Source organism: Humulus lupulus, chromosome 4 (assembly GCF_963169125.1).
Source record: "Humulus lupulus chromosome 4, drHumLupu1.1, whole genome shotgun sequence".
NCBI classification, from domain to species: Eukaryota; Viridiplantae; Streptophyta; class Magnoliopsida; order Rosales; family Cannabaceae; genus Humulus; species Humulus lupulus.
Window position 1 is genome coordinate 95,656,247 of NC_084796.1, and position 16,580 is coordinate 95,672,826.

At 41.2% G+C, this 16,580-nt stretch overlaps 1 protein-coding gene across 1 annotated transcript; it reads left to right on the forward strand.

The window, feature by feature from the left end:
- The first annotated feature begins 11,703 nt into the window (after positions 1-11,703).
- LOC133832388 (uncharacterized) lies at positions 11,704-16,298 on the forward strand. The gene is made up of 5 exons (XM_062262737.1): positions 11,704-12,039; positions 12,268-12,639; positions 12,744-12,853; positions 13,435-14,698; positions 14,835-16,298. The coding sequence occupies exons 1-5, from the start codon at positions 11,704-11,706 to the stop codon at positions 16,296-16,298; spliced, it is 3,546 nt and encodes a 1,181-aa protein (XP_062118721.1).
- Positions 16,299-16,580: the final 282 nt, after the last annotated feature.

Consider the following 16,580-nt stretch of genomic DNA (forward strand, 5'->3'; position numbering starts at 1 on the left):
CAGGTCACCTCGTCCCATGCGTCATGGAGGATATTTGTGGATGGTTCATCCAACGAGAACGGCTCTGGGGCTGGAATCATTTTGAAATCCCCTGAAGGACATAGATTCCACTCGGCGCTGAGGTTCGGGTTCAAGGCCTCCAACAGTGAGGCTGAATACGAATCTTTGCTGGCCGGGCTAAGGATAGCCCAGGAGTTAAAGGCGAGCTCCGTCCAGTGCTTCAGTGACTCCCAGCTCGTGGTAAACTAGGTTCTGGGCGAATATCAAGCACGGGGGCCTAAGATGGCCGCCTATCTGGCAAGGGTAAAAGTTGAGTTGTCCGCGTTTAGGCGAGGCTCGATCGAACAGATACCTCGGGAGCAGAACGCTAACGCAGATGCTCTTGCCAAGCTCGCCACCTCTGGGGAGACGGAGACCTTGGGGTTAGTGCCAATAGAATTCTTGGTGAAACCAAGTATAGAAGAAGTTAGGACGGAGGTCGAGATGATCGATGCCAGGCCGACCTGGATGACCCCCTTCCTTGAGTATCTCATCGAGGGAAAGTTTCCTGAAGGACGTAATGATGCACGGCGAGTCCTGTATCAAGCTCCCAGGTATACGATGGTAGATGGAGTGTTATACCGACGTGGGCATTCCCTACCTCTCCTACGATGCGTTCTTCCAGGCAAAGCAAAGGCCATCCTGCAGGAGGTGCATGAGGGTTTTTCCGGAGACCACACTGGGGGGCAGAGCCTGGCCTTAAAGGTCCTGAGCCAAGGATATTACTGGCCAACTCTGTCCAAAGACTCGATTTCATACGTGAAGAAGTGCGACAAGTGCCAGCAATTCGCCGCAGTTTCCCGAGCTCCTCCAGTCGAGCTGAAGATGATCTTGTCCCCATGGCCATTCACAGTTTGGGGGATTGACTTGGTTGGCACCCTCCCTACTGGGAAAGGCGGGGTCCGTTATGCCGTGGTAGCCATCGACTACTTTAAGAAGTGGGTTGAGGTAGAACCTTTGGCGATGATAACGTCCAAAAAAGTGCTTGACTTCGTGGTTAAAAGCATTATCTGCCAATTCGGCCTGCCCAAGAAGATCGTTTCCGATAATGGCACTCAGTTCAATAGCGACCTGTTCACCGAGTTTTGTGAAAGGTACGGAATTGTGAAAAGTTTCTCCTCCGTGGCCTATCCTCAGGCGAATGGCCAGGTCGAAGCTGTCAACAAGACTCTAAAGGCGAGCCTCAAGAAGAGATTAGATGAAGCGAAGGGGGTTTGGCCAGAACAGCTACCCCAGGTCCTATGGGCATACCGGACCTCGCATCGGACTCCTATGGGTCATACTCCTTTTTCCCTAACCTTTGGGAGTGAGGCAGTCCTCCCTGTGGAAATTAAGGTGCTTTCGCATAGGGTCCAGTCTTATGACCAGGACCTCAACCACGAGCTACTATGCAATTCCCTTGACCTAGTTGATGAAAGGCGAGAAGATTCGCAACTCCAGCTCGCCCATTATCAGTAGAAGATCACTCGCTATTTCAACTCCAAAGTCAAAAAGCGCGCCTTTAGTGTTGGTGACCTGGTCCTAAGGAGAGTCTTCTTAGCCGGTAAGGATCCCAAAGATGGAGTCTTGGGACCGAACTGGGAGGGGCCATATCAGGTCATCGAAGTCATTAAAGACGGAACTTACAAGTTAGCTCAGCTAAATGGAGGGGCAGTCCCACGAACTTGGAACGCCATCCATTTAAAGAAATATTATCAATGATTCACTTGTAAGGCCTGGAAGGCCATTTTTTATGTATTAAGCAATGAGAATCAGCTTTTTGTTTATATTTGTACATATTTTCAAGTGTAATCTAAAGTAACCACGAAAGACCCTTTCCCAGTTACTTGGGGGGCATATGGTACCTGGATATAACCAGCTCACCTTAATGACTTAGAAGTTGATTCATATCGATTGATCATTGTTTTTCTTAAAAAATGCGAGATATTGGTAAGGATTAACGCGAACTAAGTCCTATCCTGGATATAACCAGGTCATAAAACTTAGAAGTTGATTTAAATCTGTTGATCGTTGTTCTTCCTAAAGAGCTCGAGATATGGATAAAAGTTAATACGAACTAAGTTTTCAAATTAAGTTCCTGGATATAACCAGGTCATAAAACTTAGAAGTTGAGTTAAATCTGTTGATTGTTGTTCTTCCTAAAGAGCTCGAGATATGGATAAAAGTTAACACGAACTAAGCTTTCAAATTAAGTTCCTGGATATAACCAGGTCATAAAACTTAGAAGTTGATTTAAATTTTTTGATCGTTGTTCTTCCTAAAGAGCTCGAGATATGGATAAAAGTTAACATGAACTAAGTTTTCAAATTAAGTTCCTGGATATAACCAGGTCATAAAACTTAGAAGTTGATTTAAATCTGTTGATCGTTGTTCTTCCTAAAGAGCTCGAGATATGGATAAAAGTTAACATGAACTAAGCTTTCAAATTAAGTTCCTGGATATAACCAGGTCATAAAACTTAGAAGTTGATTTAAATCTTTTGATCGTTGTTCTTCCTAAAGAGCTCGAGATATGGATAAAAGTTAACACGAACTAAGTTTTCAAATTAAGTTCCTGGATATAACCAGGTCATAAAACTTAGAAGTTGATTTAAATCTGTTGATCGTTGTTCTTCCTAAAGAGCTCAAGATATGGATAAAAGTTAACATGAACTAAGTTTTCAAATTAAGTTCCTGGTTATAACCAGGTCATAAAACTTAGAAGTTGATTTAAATCTGTTGATCGTTGTTCTTCCTAAAGAGCTCGAGATATGGATAAAAGTTAACATGAACTAAGTTTTCAAATTAAGTTCATGTATATAACCAGGTCATAAAACTTAGAAGTTGATTTAAATATGTTGATCGTTGTTCTTCCTAAAGAGCTCGAAATATGGATAAAGATTAACGCGAACTAAGCTTTTCAAAAATTGTAACCAAAATGCGTAGGGGCAAAAGAGAGAATCAATTAAAAATAAAATTAAGTTAAATTGTCTCGAGGTGGAAGCACCTCATGGATAGGTTACACACAAAAAAAGGGAGTTAAAAATGTTGAAAGAAAGGGCACGAGAGAGGAAGGCCCTAAGCTCCGCCAGGTGGCCCCTTGGAGGTCATCGCCTCGCCCTGCTCAGCTGCGCCGGAGCCTTCCCCGGCCTCGGAGGGCGCTTCTTTATCAAGGCGAGCTTGGAACTTAACCAGCAAGCGCTCCCAGAGGTTCGCTGACAGGAAGGAGAAGTCAGCATCTGGAGTGTAGGCCCAGCAATGGTAGAACAGGTCTTCCAAGGCCTTTTCCGAAGTTGTCCGCTCGGCCTCCAGGGCAGCCTTGGCCTCAACCTTCGCATCATCTAGGTCTGTCCGCGCGGTGGCGAGGGTGGTCTCGAGCTCTTGAACCTTTGGGCGGGTTTTTTCCAACTCGACTTGCGAGGCCGCCAAGGCATCCTTAGCCGCCGCAGAGAAGTCTGGTGCTCACTCCTCATATCCTCGAGCTGAGTTTTGGTCCTGGCGATGCTCCGATGAAGGGCAACGGTGCTCTGGGAAGGCTGAAAGGTAATTGCCTTAGAAAAAAGAGAAGAAAGAAAAAACAGGGCAAAGTGTAATAATAAAAAGCCATAAAAGGGTAAAGTCAGCTTACCGTTAGGGTCATGCCCAGTGAAGACTCCAGCATGCCCACCGGGCTCATTGTCTCGATGGCCCGGAGCTCCTTCTCGTTGAACTTGTATATGTGGCTGACGGCGTAGTTCGCCGACTCATACACCGTTCCCCGGAAGGCCTCTGGAATCTTCTCCAGGTCATGGGGATTGACTGGGATGCGTACCTCGGAGGGTACAATCACCGAAGCCTCGATCTCCGTTCCTGCGTCTCGGGCGGCGGCCAGAGCTCGCGGAGTGGGTGGGGGCATGTTGCTTCCCCCTACAGCAGGAGGAACCACTCCCACGACCTGGACAGCTGGGGGCTTCTCTTTCTCCTTTACAGGAGACTTGGTGGGGGTCCCGGCGGCGTGCCTAGACATTCAGAGCCTCTTCATTCTTGGCCCATCGGCCCCTGCTGAGGGGTTCCCCCCAGTGAACGCACCTCGCAGTCTCTCTTTGGGCTGAGACATCTCTTCTGTCAAAACAAAGACATGGTTAGTACAAGAGTTAGCAATCATACAGAAACAAAAACAAAGGGGGAAAAAGAGAAATTCAAGTATATGTATTCTAAAGGGAATCCTACCCTCCGAGCTAGAAGAAGAATCTAAGTCAATTACTTCCCGAGCTGGCGCAAGTTCTGGGTCCGAGGCTGATTCAGGGCTAGATTCTTCTACATATTACCTAAGCCCCAGAGCTACGGCACCCCTCCGGAGTGATGGCCAGGGCCGAAGGTTGGTCCCATACTCCTCGAATAGGATCGACCTAAAGGCTAGGGTGTTATCTACTACTACGGTACCCCTAGGCCAGCTATCTTGGTAGGCCAACACAAGCCGGTCGACACAGTGGAGCAGGGTCGTATCCAGGTCCGGATCACTTCGGTGACGATGGATAAGCTACCTAGGATTGAACCTAGCTAGCCGGGGGTCTGCTGTGGCCCTATCTAAACTCCTAAACAAGTAAGGGTTACCTTGGCCAAAAGGACCCACGGCTGCTCCTGACAGAATCCGCTCCTCGCCTGATGCCTGGGCAACCTCCAACGCCCGCTTCTTGTACCTCACGAGAGGAACCTCGTCCTCCTCATCTTCATTTCCCGCAACCTCCTCCACGATGATGGGCCTGGTATCGCGGGCTGGGGGAAGCCCCCGGGGCCTCCTTAGGTTCAGAGTTTGATTTGAGAAAATCAGCTTGCAGGCCACCATCGTCTCATCTGTCACGAGCACGCGGTAGTCCTTTTCACTGGGAGGAAAGCCCACCAGTGTCTCGTATTGAGCCCCGAGGGTCACAGATTTCTCCATCCTCGCAAAGATAGCTGTAGGATTAATCTAAATCAGAAAGGGATACAGGAGAAGATGTATGATACTTAACTTACGAGATAAGGTTGAAAAACACTTACGAGGACGATTGAAGTAGTGGAGCTCGCAGTTCCTGAACCCCGTCGACATGAAGAATTGATCTTTGAAGTCGTTGGGGTGGCTGGGCAGCTCGATGACCGCAGCCGTATTGGGAAATCGGGTTAAGTAGTAAAACTCGTCGCCTCGCCCCCGCTGATCCGGGCTGGCCTTGAGGAAGAAAAAGTACAAAATATCCGCAAGACTGGGGACCTCCCACTCGTGCTTCAAAAATAAATATCTCAACCCCGCCAACAACCGATAAGAGTTGGGGGGGAGCTGAAATGGGGCCAACCTCACGAAATTGAGGAAGTCAGCGAAATACTGGTCCAGCGGGAGGAAGGCCCCCGCCTTAAAATGCTCGCCGCACCAGGCCGCGAATTCCTCGTCGAGCGGAGCGCAGCTCCGCTCGCCTTCCGCGGGAGGTCGGGCAATCACTGACGCTCTCCCCAGCCCGATGTTGTGGGAGAGGAATAGCTTATTGATCTTCATCTGATCGGTAATCTTTGAGACAATCCTCTCCGCCTCAAAGAACACGTCAGGAGCCACCTCGACCTCCTGCTCCACTGCCGGCCCAAAGTTGGGGATCGGGGATTCCGGTATCACCGCCTTTCCCTTGTCTTGCTGGGAGGCTGAGCTGCCGACGGTCTTCTTTGGAGCGTTCCTCTTCGGTGCCATCTGGTCGCCTAGCGAACAAAAGAAAAGATTTCAGAAAAGGCGACCTAAGCATGAGGAAGAATCAAAGTGTTCTTTGCACGAGCTGAGGTAAGCCCAGCCCGTGGAGAGTGAGACCACGCGGTTCTATGAACACGCGCCTGTGCTCCCAACAGATCCCCGATTACTCGGAATTCGTGTGTCAAGAGGGTCAGGATCGAATTTTCCTTGGAGGGAAAGTTTCAGTAGGCAAAGAGGGCAAAACTACCTGTGAAGCGTGTCCCCTAAGCTACCCGGTTTTGCACCCAAAATTCCAAAACTCCTACCCAGAAATTTTCCACCGAAAATGCATTCTATAAACCATACTCCTAAACGATTTCCTACAGCAAAAATACCCTAACCTAAAAGGCTTTCACCCTTCATACCCACAAAAACCAGTAAACCCTTGCATGTGGCTACAGTAAATATTTACCTAGGCTATAGCGAAACATATTTTCAAAACATACATAGTCAGGAGGACTTACAGAGTGTTTGGCTAGAAGGTGGATGAAGGTGTCGCCTGGGTGATAGCTTCGTCGGAGTATTTGTTTCCATAGCTTTGAAGGAGTCCTTACGCCTGAGCTTCTTGAACGCTGAATGACAGTAGAAAAGAAGAGGGTTTATCTTCTGAGATGAAGAGAGAAGAAGGAGAGAGTTTCTGAGAAATTTCAAATGAAAGGGTGGCCCATGCGTTGGGTGGCCACCCCTTTTATATACGCGAAGGGTCACGTAAAAAGGGCTGTTGGATGGCCTTGATGTGGGATCCAAGGCCCTCCACTCGAAATACGAAATGACGGCTGGGCATAGGCTAAGCCATTAAATGCGATTCTCGGAAGACGTACCGTCACCAACCATGATGTTCCACGTATTAGGCGCTTGCGTAAAATGTGGAATGTGAAGATTTCATGGGGAAGCCTAAAAGCCCTTACTGTGGCCTTATACGACGTCGTATACCACGAGCAGGAGCTTGGGGGGCAGATGTACGCCCTGATTTTACCACGGGCTGATTAGCGAGCTGAGCTATGGCCTAATCATGATTATCTCGTGGACATCCCCAAAACCGAAGCTGCCATCATAAGATCATACCTCCTTAGCTCGAGGTAACCTAAGGGTTCGCCTCTGGTTACTTAAGGACTGAGTACGGGCTCTGAAGGCCGAAGGCCGAGTTAAGTATCCAGCTCGTGGTTCGAGCTAGAGTTGGAGGCTATGACCCTTTATAAAGTCAACCACGCAAGGTAAACGTGCATATATCAGACATCACGTGTCTGATATATCCCTGACTTCTCGGACACGCACCGTGAACGTGCGTATTCAGACACCCACGACTAGGTTGGGCCGTGCGGCCCATTATCCTCTTACCTATTGATTTGACCACACTTATGTGTCAGGTTTAGGAATTAATCATGAATGTCACATAGTTGATACGATAGGTAAGAAGGTCACGGGATGACCTTCTTACCAACTCTCAAGTGCCTTCTCCTATAAATATGGAGACCCTGGGAGTAAATAAAGGTTGGATTCTCTATTGTAAGAAAGACCCTGTAATCAAATATCCAGTATATAGCAATAATACTGACTAGTGGAGTAGAAGGATTTTAACTTTTGAACAACTTAAAAAACGTACTTTGAGTCACCATTTCATTTCCTAAGATCATATACCTATTTCGGTTCAACATAAGCACTAATCCCTTTCTCTTCTTTTCTTAATTTCCTGTTGGTGAAGAACCGCGTCAACAAAGTCCATTTGAGATTTTGGATAGAGTAGGGCAGGTTGCGTACCGTTTAGCACTGCCCCTAGCACTAGTCAAAACACATAATTTCCTCCACATCTAGATGTTGCGTAAGTACGTGTCAGATCCCTCTCATGTTTTGAGTTACGAGTCGTTACGGCTGAAGAAGGACTTGAGTTATGATGAACATCCAGAGCGTGCTATTGAAAAGGGAATCAAGGAACCGAGATCCAAAATGATTCCATTAGTTAAGGTCTTGTGGAAGAATAGTACAGAATGAGAAGCAACATGGGAGTTGCAGGAGGACATGAGAGAAAGGTACCTTGAGTTATTTGGTAAGAAAGAATTTCGAGACAAAATTACTTTTAAGGAGGGTATATATGTAGCACACCAAAAAAATTATCATTAATTTTGTGCTTTGTTTTATTTAATTGTTAAGTGTGATGAATTTTTTTTTATTATATTGTATGAATTGTTGTGTTTATGTGAATTATGAATTAATTGATTTATTTGGAATAATTGTGTAACATGTTTGTTTTATTATTAGTGTTACATTTTATTAAGTGTGACAAATTATGTAATTAGAATATGTTATTTTTTTTTATTTAATTGAGAGTGTGCCGAAATTGGTATGTGTGTGTGTGAATGTGTTTTATTTTTTATTTGTTTATTTTAAGAAGAACTAACAAGAAAATAAGAAAAAGGAAAGGAGAAGTGTGTGCGTGTGAGGCAAGTGGGAAAGGATTTGTTTCCTATTTTACATGTCAATTGATGATGGCTAGATAATTGGTATTTTTCTTCTTTTAATTAAATTGAAAATTTCTTTATTTATGAAATTAGAATAAACAAATTAATGGAAATTAGGAAGAGGAAACTTGCCCATTCCCATTAGGCTAGTTACTTCTTTAGGGTTAGATGAAAAGAGAAGAAAGGAAGAGAAGAGCCATTTTCTGCTCCTTGGGACTGACGACTAGAGAGAGAGAGAGAGAGAGAGAGAGAGAGAGACGGCGTGAAAGAGAAAGAAGGAGAAGGAGGAGAAGAAGAGAGAAAGGATTCGAAATCCATAGGTATGGCCCTTTATGTTTTGCTTTGATTCTTAAGATTAGGTTATCTCCTCAATACTAAGTGTTGATCTTCCTCTTCTCTTGTTCTTTTTGGGGTTCGAATGTTATAGGTGCTAACAAAGGAGAATCAACCTTGTGGGAGTAATTATTTTCAAAGAGGTAGTTAAGCCCTAACCTTGTTTTGATTGATGGTTATTTGTTAGTTTTGATTTTTGTATGTTTTTGTGTGTGTGAGTGTTTGTTTCCATGTGGTTATGTTTTATCAAATCCATGGTAAACATGATAAGGATCTTGATCATGGGTATAGGGGTTGATTTTGTTTGATGCCTATGGGGGTTTTAGCCAAGCATGTGTAGGGGATTCTTAACATATTACTTTTATGTTGCTATGTTGGATTCATGATCTAGGGTTCTTGTTTTCTCTTGAACTTTAAAAATCACACCTTTGAATTTGAGAGATGATTATTATTTTTTATTTGAAAGCATGATGAGTTTAAATAATGAATCTTGTTGTATGTTCTTGTTGTAGACCTAATGATTTGGTTCTTATAAAGCATGAAAATTTTGTGATATATTTTGTTGTTGAATCCTAGGTGTGTTTCGGCCTAGGGGTAAGTTTAGGGTTGTGATGTTTTTTTTCATGATCTTGTAAGATGCAAAAAGAAAATATGAGATGATGATGATGGATTTGGCTAAAAGGGTCTTGATGCATGTGGGTCAATGTATGTGATGTCACCTACACTCGTTAGAAATATGCTAGGCTATTTGGGTTAATTGAGAATTATATAAATGTTAATTTGATGATAAATGTAAGTTACAAGTATGAGTTTTGAGAAGTATGAGATAAAGATGAGTTTCATGATTAAATATGCTTGCTGATTTTGTGTATAATTGGTGGATAAAATTTATGAAATAATGATTTGCATGCATAAGTGGTGTTCCAAATGCTATGATGATTTTATGAAATTAATAGGGTGTTTTAATTCACATTAGGATGATATTTTTACTCAAATTAATACCTACAGTTTTTTTTATATATTTTATGAAGAAAATATAAGTTTTAATTCCAAGTTGGTGATTTTTTATGGCTTAATTTGTTGCTAGAAGTTTTTGGTAAAAATGTGAAATGTCTTTTAAATGAAAGGAAGTTTGTGTGTATGTTGAAATAAATTAATACCCTAAACTATATATATGTTCAAGTGATATTTTCATTTGTAACTATGAATTTTCACATTTTTAATAAGTATGGTTTTCTGTATTTTAATTATGAAAATGTTGTGTTTAAATTCACTTGTGACTTTTAAACAAAATAAATAATTGCTGAAACTTTAGATTAATAAATTAAAATAATTATTTTGTTTGACATATATGGGTTTACACTACATAAATTAAAACCTAAATAATACAATTAAAAATATATTTTTCCCATACTTAAAGTTATATTTTTTTTTTTGATCAAGAAGAAAGGATAACTTCATTAATCAAACAACCAGTACAAACTACACACCAGCAAAACAACAAACAGAGGCTAAACTACAAGCCACTCCAAAACAACCATAAACTAGTAACTGAAACTATACAAACTACAAACCAGCAACACTACAAACAGAGGCTAATAACTAAAAGCCTCTCCAAAACAACCAAAACACAAGAAAAACTGAGATACAAACAGACCAGCTATAAAGTTCAAGCTGAGACAGCAAACTGAGAGATAAATCGATGCTCCTTAGCAGAAAGTTTATGCTTTTGAATACTGAACAGTCGATGATGAAGAACAGCCTTAATTTCCGAAGCTATACTCACTGCAGATTTAGAAGATAACTCAAATATGCAGTTGTTACGATTCCTCCAAATGTTGTAAACAGATGCAGCTAGAATCATAACTGCAAACTGATGAATGAACTCAGATTTCCTGCTGGCTAACCAAGCTCTCCAACTGTCAAACTCAGCAGGCCATATATTCCCATCTACTCAGTCAAATACCTGAGCCAACACCTGCTTAGACAATGAACAATCAAAAAAGAGATGGGCAAGACTCTCATCAAACTCACCACAAACAGGGCACAAAGGTGAGTCTATATGCAATTTGAACCGACACAGATTGTCAAGAGTAAGCATATGAGTATTGACTACTTGCCAAAGCAGAAATCTATGCTTAGGCAGAGATAGCTTACACCAAACAACCTTGTAATAGTCCACCTACTGATAGTGAAGAGAGTTGGAATAAATTATGGCAGGACAAAATTTTCCTGATACACCAGCTGCCATAATCTCTTCCCTGTTATATTTGCCCCTAAGGTTACACAACTTTCGCTAGTACTAGCTGGTATCTGAGGGAAGATTATAGGACCAGAAATCAGCTCCTTTTAAGTAAATGGAGTTTATCCATTTCACCCACAGAAGGTCAACTTTCTCAGATATAGCCCACATAAACTTGGCCAAAATAGCATGATTTCACTTTTGACCATTTCTGAATCCGAGCCCCCCTAGAGCCTTAGGCAAACAAACCTTATCCCAAGAAGCCAAATGAATCTTACATCTATTCCCATTGACTCTCCAGAGGAACCCACGACAAAGTCTTTCAATTTCTTTTATGATGCTTTGGGGGAGAACAAAGATACTCATCCAATAGTTCCTTAATCCAAAAAGAACCGAGTGAATCAATTGCATTCTACCGGCATAAGACAGATGCCTACTAGCCTAAGTGTGAAGATTCCTCTTGATTTTCTGAATAATGACATCACAGTCCTCATGCTTCCACTTGGTTGGTCTCATTGGCACACCAAGATACTTTAGGGGAAATATTCCCTCTGACAGATTCATTTCAGCAGCCAAAATCCTTTTATCAGCCTCAGAAATGCCTCCAAAAAAAATCTAAGATTTGTTCTCATTTAAATGCAATCCTGTGACGGAACTAAATTCCCTAAGTTATATTTTTCTCACATCAAATCTTGTAATTTTTTTAATTTAAAAGAAAAAGTTATTTTCTAAAAGAAACATGATATTTATAAGCACCTTTAGATAATTTCAAGTGTTTGTTATTTATCTATCCAATTTAAAATAATAAATGGAATTATTATTTTTGAGAAAATAAGAAAGTAGATAATTAAATTATTTTGTATGAAATAAAAATAATGTCTTAAGAGGTTTAATCAACTTAGGGATTTAAAAGAAATAAATAAATCTATGGATGAGCTGCTGGGTATAGAGCCTATTGTTTTTTCGGATGACCAAGAGGAGAACCATGAAATCATTCTCACTCCTCTGGAGACGGAAGCTGAGTTGCAGAGGCGTTCGGCAATTAGGAAACAATTCTCAGAAATCATGTCAAAAGCGGTGAAGTCAAAAGGTATTACCGGAGACCCTTCATCTCCGTCTAACTCTCAGGCGATTTTAGATGAGGTTAAGGATATTTCAGGGGAGCCTGTGGGGGTTATCCCGGAGTCAGGGCTTAGTGATGATCTGGTGAAAATTGAGGATGAAGACATTGAAGATGACGTTAGTTACTGGAATTCATCTGTGGTGTGATGGGTTTTGGGGGCTAATCCTCCAATTCAAGTAATGGAGGGTTTCTTCAGGCGCATCTAGAAAAATTCAAGGGTGGATAAAGTTAGTCTGTTGAAGCAGGGCCTTTTTATAGTGCGGTTTACTTCTAGGGAAAATAGAGACAAGGTGCTTGCAGGAGGATATCATTTTTTTGACAGAAAGCCATTGATGCTTAAAGCTTGGGACCCTGATGTCTGTCTTTAGAAGGATGATATTAGAACAATACCCATTTGGATTCAAGTTCATAACCTTGATCTAAAATACTGGGGTAGATCTCTTTACAAGATAGTTAGGCAGATTGGCAAGCCTATCAGAGAAGATACAGCCACAAAGAATAGAGATCGTTTGCAATTCGCTAGAGTGATGGTGGAGGTAAATGTGTCACAGGCTTTTCCCTCAACCATTAGTTTTGTGAATGAAAAAACTGAAGTTATTCGTTTGGATGTTGTGTACGAATGGAAGCCTACCTGCTGCTCAGTTTGCAAAGGAATGGGACATGAGGATACTAATTGCCGCAAGAATCAACAGAATATGACTCAAGTGACAGCAGTTTGGAGACCCAAGAATATTTCTCAGGTGGCTGAGGAACAATATAAGGAAAACAAACCTGGCTGGAAATTAGGACCTCGAATCTGGGGAGCTCTAATGTTACCAACATAAAGGAACATACCAATGATAAGGAAGGATTTCAGGTGGTTCATGCAGCTAGGAAATTTGTAAACAAGAAGGAGCCTATAGTCAATATTGGTAATGCTTTTGGAGTGCTTGGGGATGCTACAGAGGAGTTAAGGTTTGGTCAGATTCTGTGTGAAATGAGTAATAATATAATGGGAGGGGGAGTACCTCCAGCTGCCAATGGATAGAATTCTAACATGGAATGTGAGAGTTATTAATAAGTTGCAGAAGCAACAAGAGTTTAAAATTTTATCTATAAAAAAATAATTGGTTTGGTTTGTTTGCTTGAGACTAAAGTCAAAGAATCTAGAATGGGGAAGATTTATTTGAAGCTGTTTCAGGGTTGGTGTTTCACAACTAATCTAGCTTGGCATCCTAAGGGCTGGATTATTTTAACTTGGAAACAGGAGGTTTTTGATGTTAATGTGTTAGTGAGTTCGGATCAGTGTATTCACTATTTCTTCAGCCAAAGAGGGCTAATGGGTTTCATGCTACTTTTATCTATGCTTTTAATAAGTCTAGTGAGAGGAAGAACTTATGGGATACCTTGAGAAGTTTTAAAAGGAACTTATCTGGTCCTTGGATTATCTTGGGTGATTTTAATGCAACTTTATTGGGGGAGGACAGATTCTCAGTGAAGGGTCACTAACCTGGTTGTCAAGATTTCAAAGAATGCTTGGATTTTTGTGAGCATAGGGATGTTAAATATTCAGGAACTTTTTACACTTGGAATAACAAACAATGTGGAGATGAAAGAGTTTATGCTGAATTGGACAGAGTTTTGTCTAATTTGGAATGGAATTCTCTTTATCCAACTGCTGAAGTAGTATTCTGGCTAGAGGGAATTTTTTATCATAGTCCAACCCTTCTGTCAGTTTATCCGGATATAAAAGGGGGTAAAAATCCATTCCGCTATTTTGACATGTGGAGTACTGCCCCAAGATATCAAGAAATAATTTCAAATTCCTGGGCTAAAGAGGTTTCGGGTACCCCTATGTTTCAGGTTGTCCAGAAACTGAAATTCTTGAAAGGAAGACTTAAGGATCTGAACAAAAATCATTTTGGGGATATTCACGCCAAAGTTTTGATTGCTATGCATCACATGCATGAGGTCCAAAAGGCTCTTCAACAAGACCCCTTAAATGTCTCGAAAATGGAGGAGGAGTTAAATGCCTGTGCTCAGTATAGGAAATGTCAGGACATATATAGGGCATTCTTGCACCAAAAAGCTAAAGTAGCATGGATCAAGGAGGGTGATGGGAACACTAAGTTTTTCCATCAATGTCTGAAGCAAAGAAGAGTTCATAATACTGTTTATTTCATTAAGGACATGCATGGGAATTGGGTGGATTCTAAAGAGGGAGTTAATGAGGCTTTCTTGTCCTTTTATAAAAATCTCTTAGGCTCTCAAAATTGTTTTCGGAATAAGGTGCTGCAATATGTTCTCGGTATGGGACCTATAATTACTCAGGAGCAACATCATTTTCTTCTCCAAGAGTATTCTCCTGAAGCAGTTAAACGGGCTATTTTCTCCATCCCTAATCAGAAGGCTCCGGGGCCAGATGGCTATGGAAGTGGTTTCTATAAAACTAACTGGGATATTATTGGAGTGGACGTTAGCAAGGTTGTTCTATCTTTTCTCCATTTGGGTCAAATGCTCAAAGAGGTAAATAATACTTCAATTACCCTTATTCCGAAAACTAATTGCCCAGCAAATGTTAGTGACTTTAGACCAATCTCTTGCTGTAATGTACTGTACAAAGCAGCCACAAAGCTTATCTGTGAGAGGCTTAGAACTATTTTACCTAATCTTATAGCTCAAAATGAAGGGGGTTTCATTCATGGGAGATTTATTGCACATAATATCATGATTTGTCAGGATATTGTGAGGCATTATAGGAAGAAGAGCGTGAAACCCAGCTGTATGATCAAACTGGATCTGAAGAAAGCTTATGATATAGTAGAGTATGATTTTTTAGAGGAGATTCTTTTGGGGCTAAATTTCCCTAGGAATTTTGTTAACATGATTATTATTTGTGTTTGTACTCCTCGTTTTTCCTTGTTGTTAGATGGCTCGTTACATGGTTTTTTTTTAGGCTAAAAGAGGTCTAAGTCAAGGGGATCCTTTATCTCCGCTTCTTTTCGTCATTTGTATGGAGTACCTATCTAGATTCTTAGCCAAGACTGCTTGCAAGCCTGATTTTCAATTCCATTACAGATGCAAGGAGCTTAATTTAAATCACCTCTATTTTGCGGATGATGTTATTTTGTTTTGTAGAGGTGATTATAAGTCTATTGTGCTTCTCTTGCAAGGTTTTAAAAGGTTTTCTGTCACGTCTGGATTACAAGCTAATGTGAATAAATCAGCGATTTATTGCCATGGTATGAAAGATGATGAAGTGAGGCGTATCCTCTTGGTTTCAGGTTTTATTAAAAGCCAGCTGCCTTTTCGCTATCTTGGTGTGTTGATTTGCCCGAAAAGAATTGGTTCAGATGAGTGTTCTGTTTTGGTTGACAGGATGGTTCATAGAATTCGGATTTGGAGCACGAGACACTTATCTTTTGCTGGAAGGCTTACTCTTATTAATGTTGTTTTAGTAGCCATCCACCTGTACTGGGCACAGATTATGATTCTTCCTAAGGCTGTTCTGGACAGAATAAATGACATTTGTAGAAATTTCCTCTGGCATGGCTCCGCTGATTTTAGTGGCCCTGGTTTAGTCTCTTGGACTAATATTTGTAAAAGTAAGACTGAGGGAGGTTTGGGGTTAAGGAACATTGTTTATTGGAATTATGCAGCTATTGGAAAACATGTGTGGCATATTTCAATGAATAAGGAGAATCTTTGGGTGAAATGGGTGCATTCGGTTTATATTCAAAATCAAGATTGGTGGGAGTATACTGCTCCCATAGATTGCAGCTGGTATTGGCGTCAGATAGTGAAGATTAAAGAGAAAATCAAAGGCGTCATTAACAGGCTAAAGTTTGAGAATAACTATTATTCCATAGCTGACATATATAAAGCTCTTGTGGACAATTCTCATTCCAGATTTGCTTATAATGACCTTTGGAACAGATTAAGTGTTCCTAAGCATAGAATTTTCATCTGGTTGTATTTACTCAGGAGATTGAAGACCAAGGATCGTTTGAGGGAGCATGGAATGAACATTGATCCTTGCTGTAGCATCTGTGGAGTTAAGGTGGAAACTCATAATCATCTTTTCTTTGGCTGTTTTTTCAGTGACCGTTGTGTTCAAATTTTGTTGGGTTGGTTGGAAATCAGGACCAGATTCTGTACAGTTGAAGGTATATTCAAATGGATAAAAAGATGTAAACTCAGTCGGTTCAAGAAATTTGTGTATTGGTCTATTCTGTCTAGTCTCATCTACCATATTTGGAGAGTTCGTAATATCGCAGTTTGGGAAGACATTGTTTGGTCTGTCCATTTTATGATAAAAAAGATTAAGTGGTCTGTCTATAATAGAATTCTCTATACAGTTCCTATAGGAGTGAATGGAAAAGAGTGGGTCTGGTTTCATAAGGTTTTTGACTGTATCTAGGTTGTTGAGTTTGTGAGTTGTTTTTTTTTTTAGACTCTTTTGGTGGTTGTGATGTAATTAGTCCCTTGATGTAGCTGTTTTATCACAGCTTTGTACGTTTTGGTTTATTTGCAATACAATTGACTTACTTACCAAAAAAAAAAAATAATAAATGGTGAGGAAATCATGTTGTTAAATCCTTATTTGAAGGAGTTAGAAATAAGCGTGTAGAAATTATCGGTTTTAACGTCACTTTCTAACAACGCTCACACGTATGCATATCGCATGCAAATGCACTTTTAC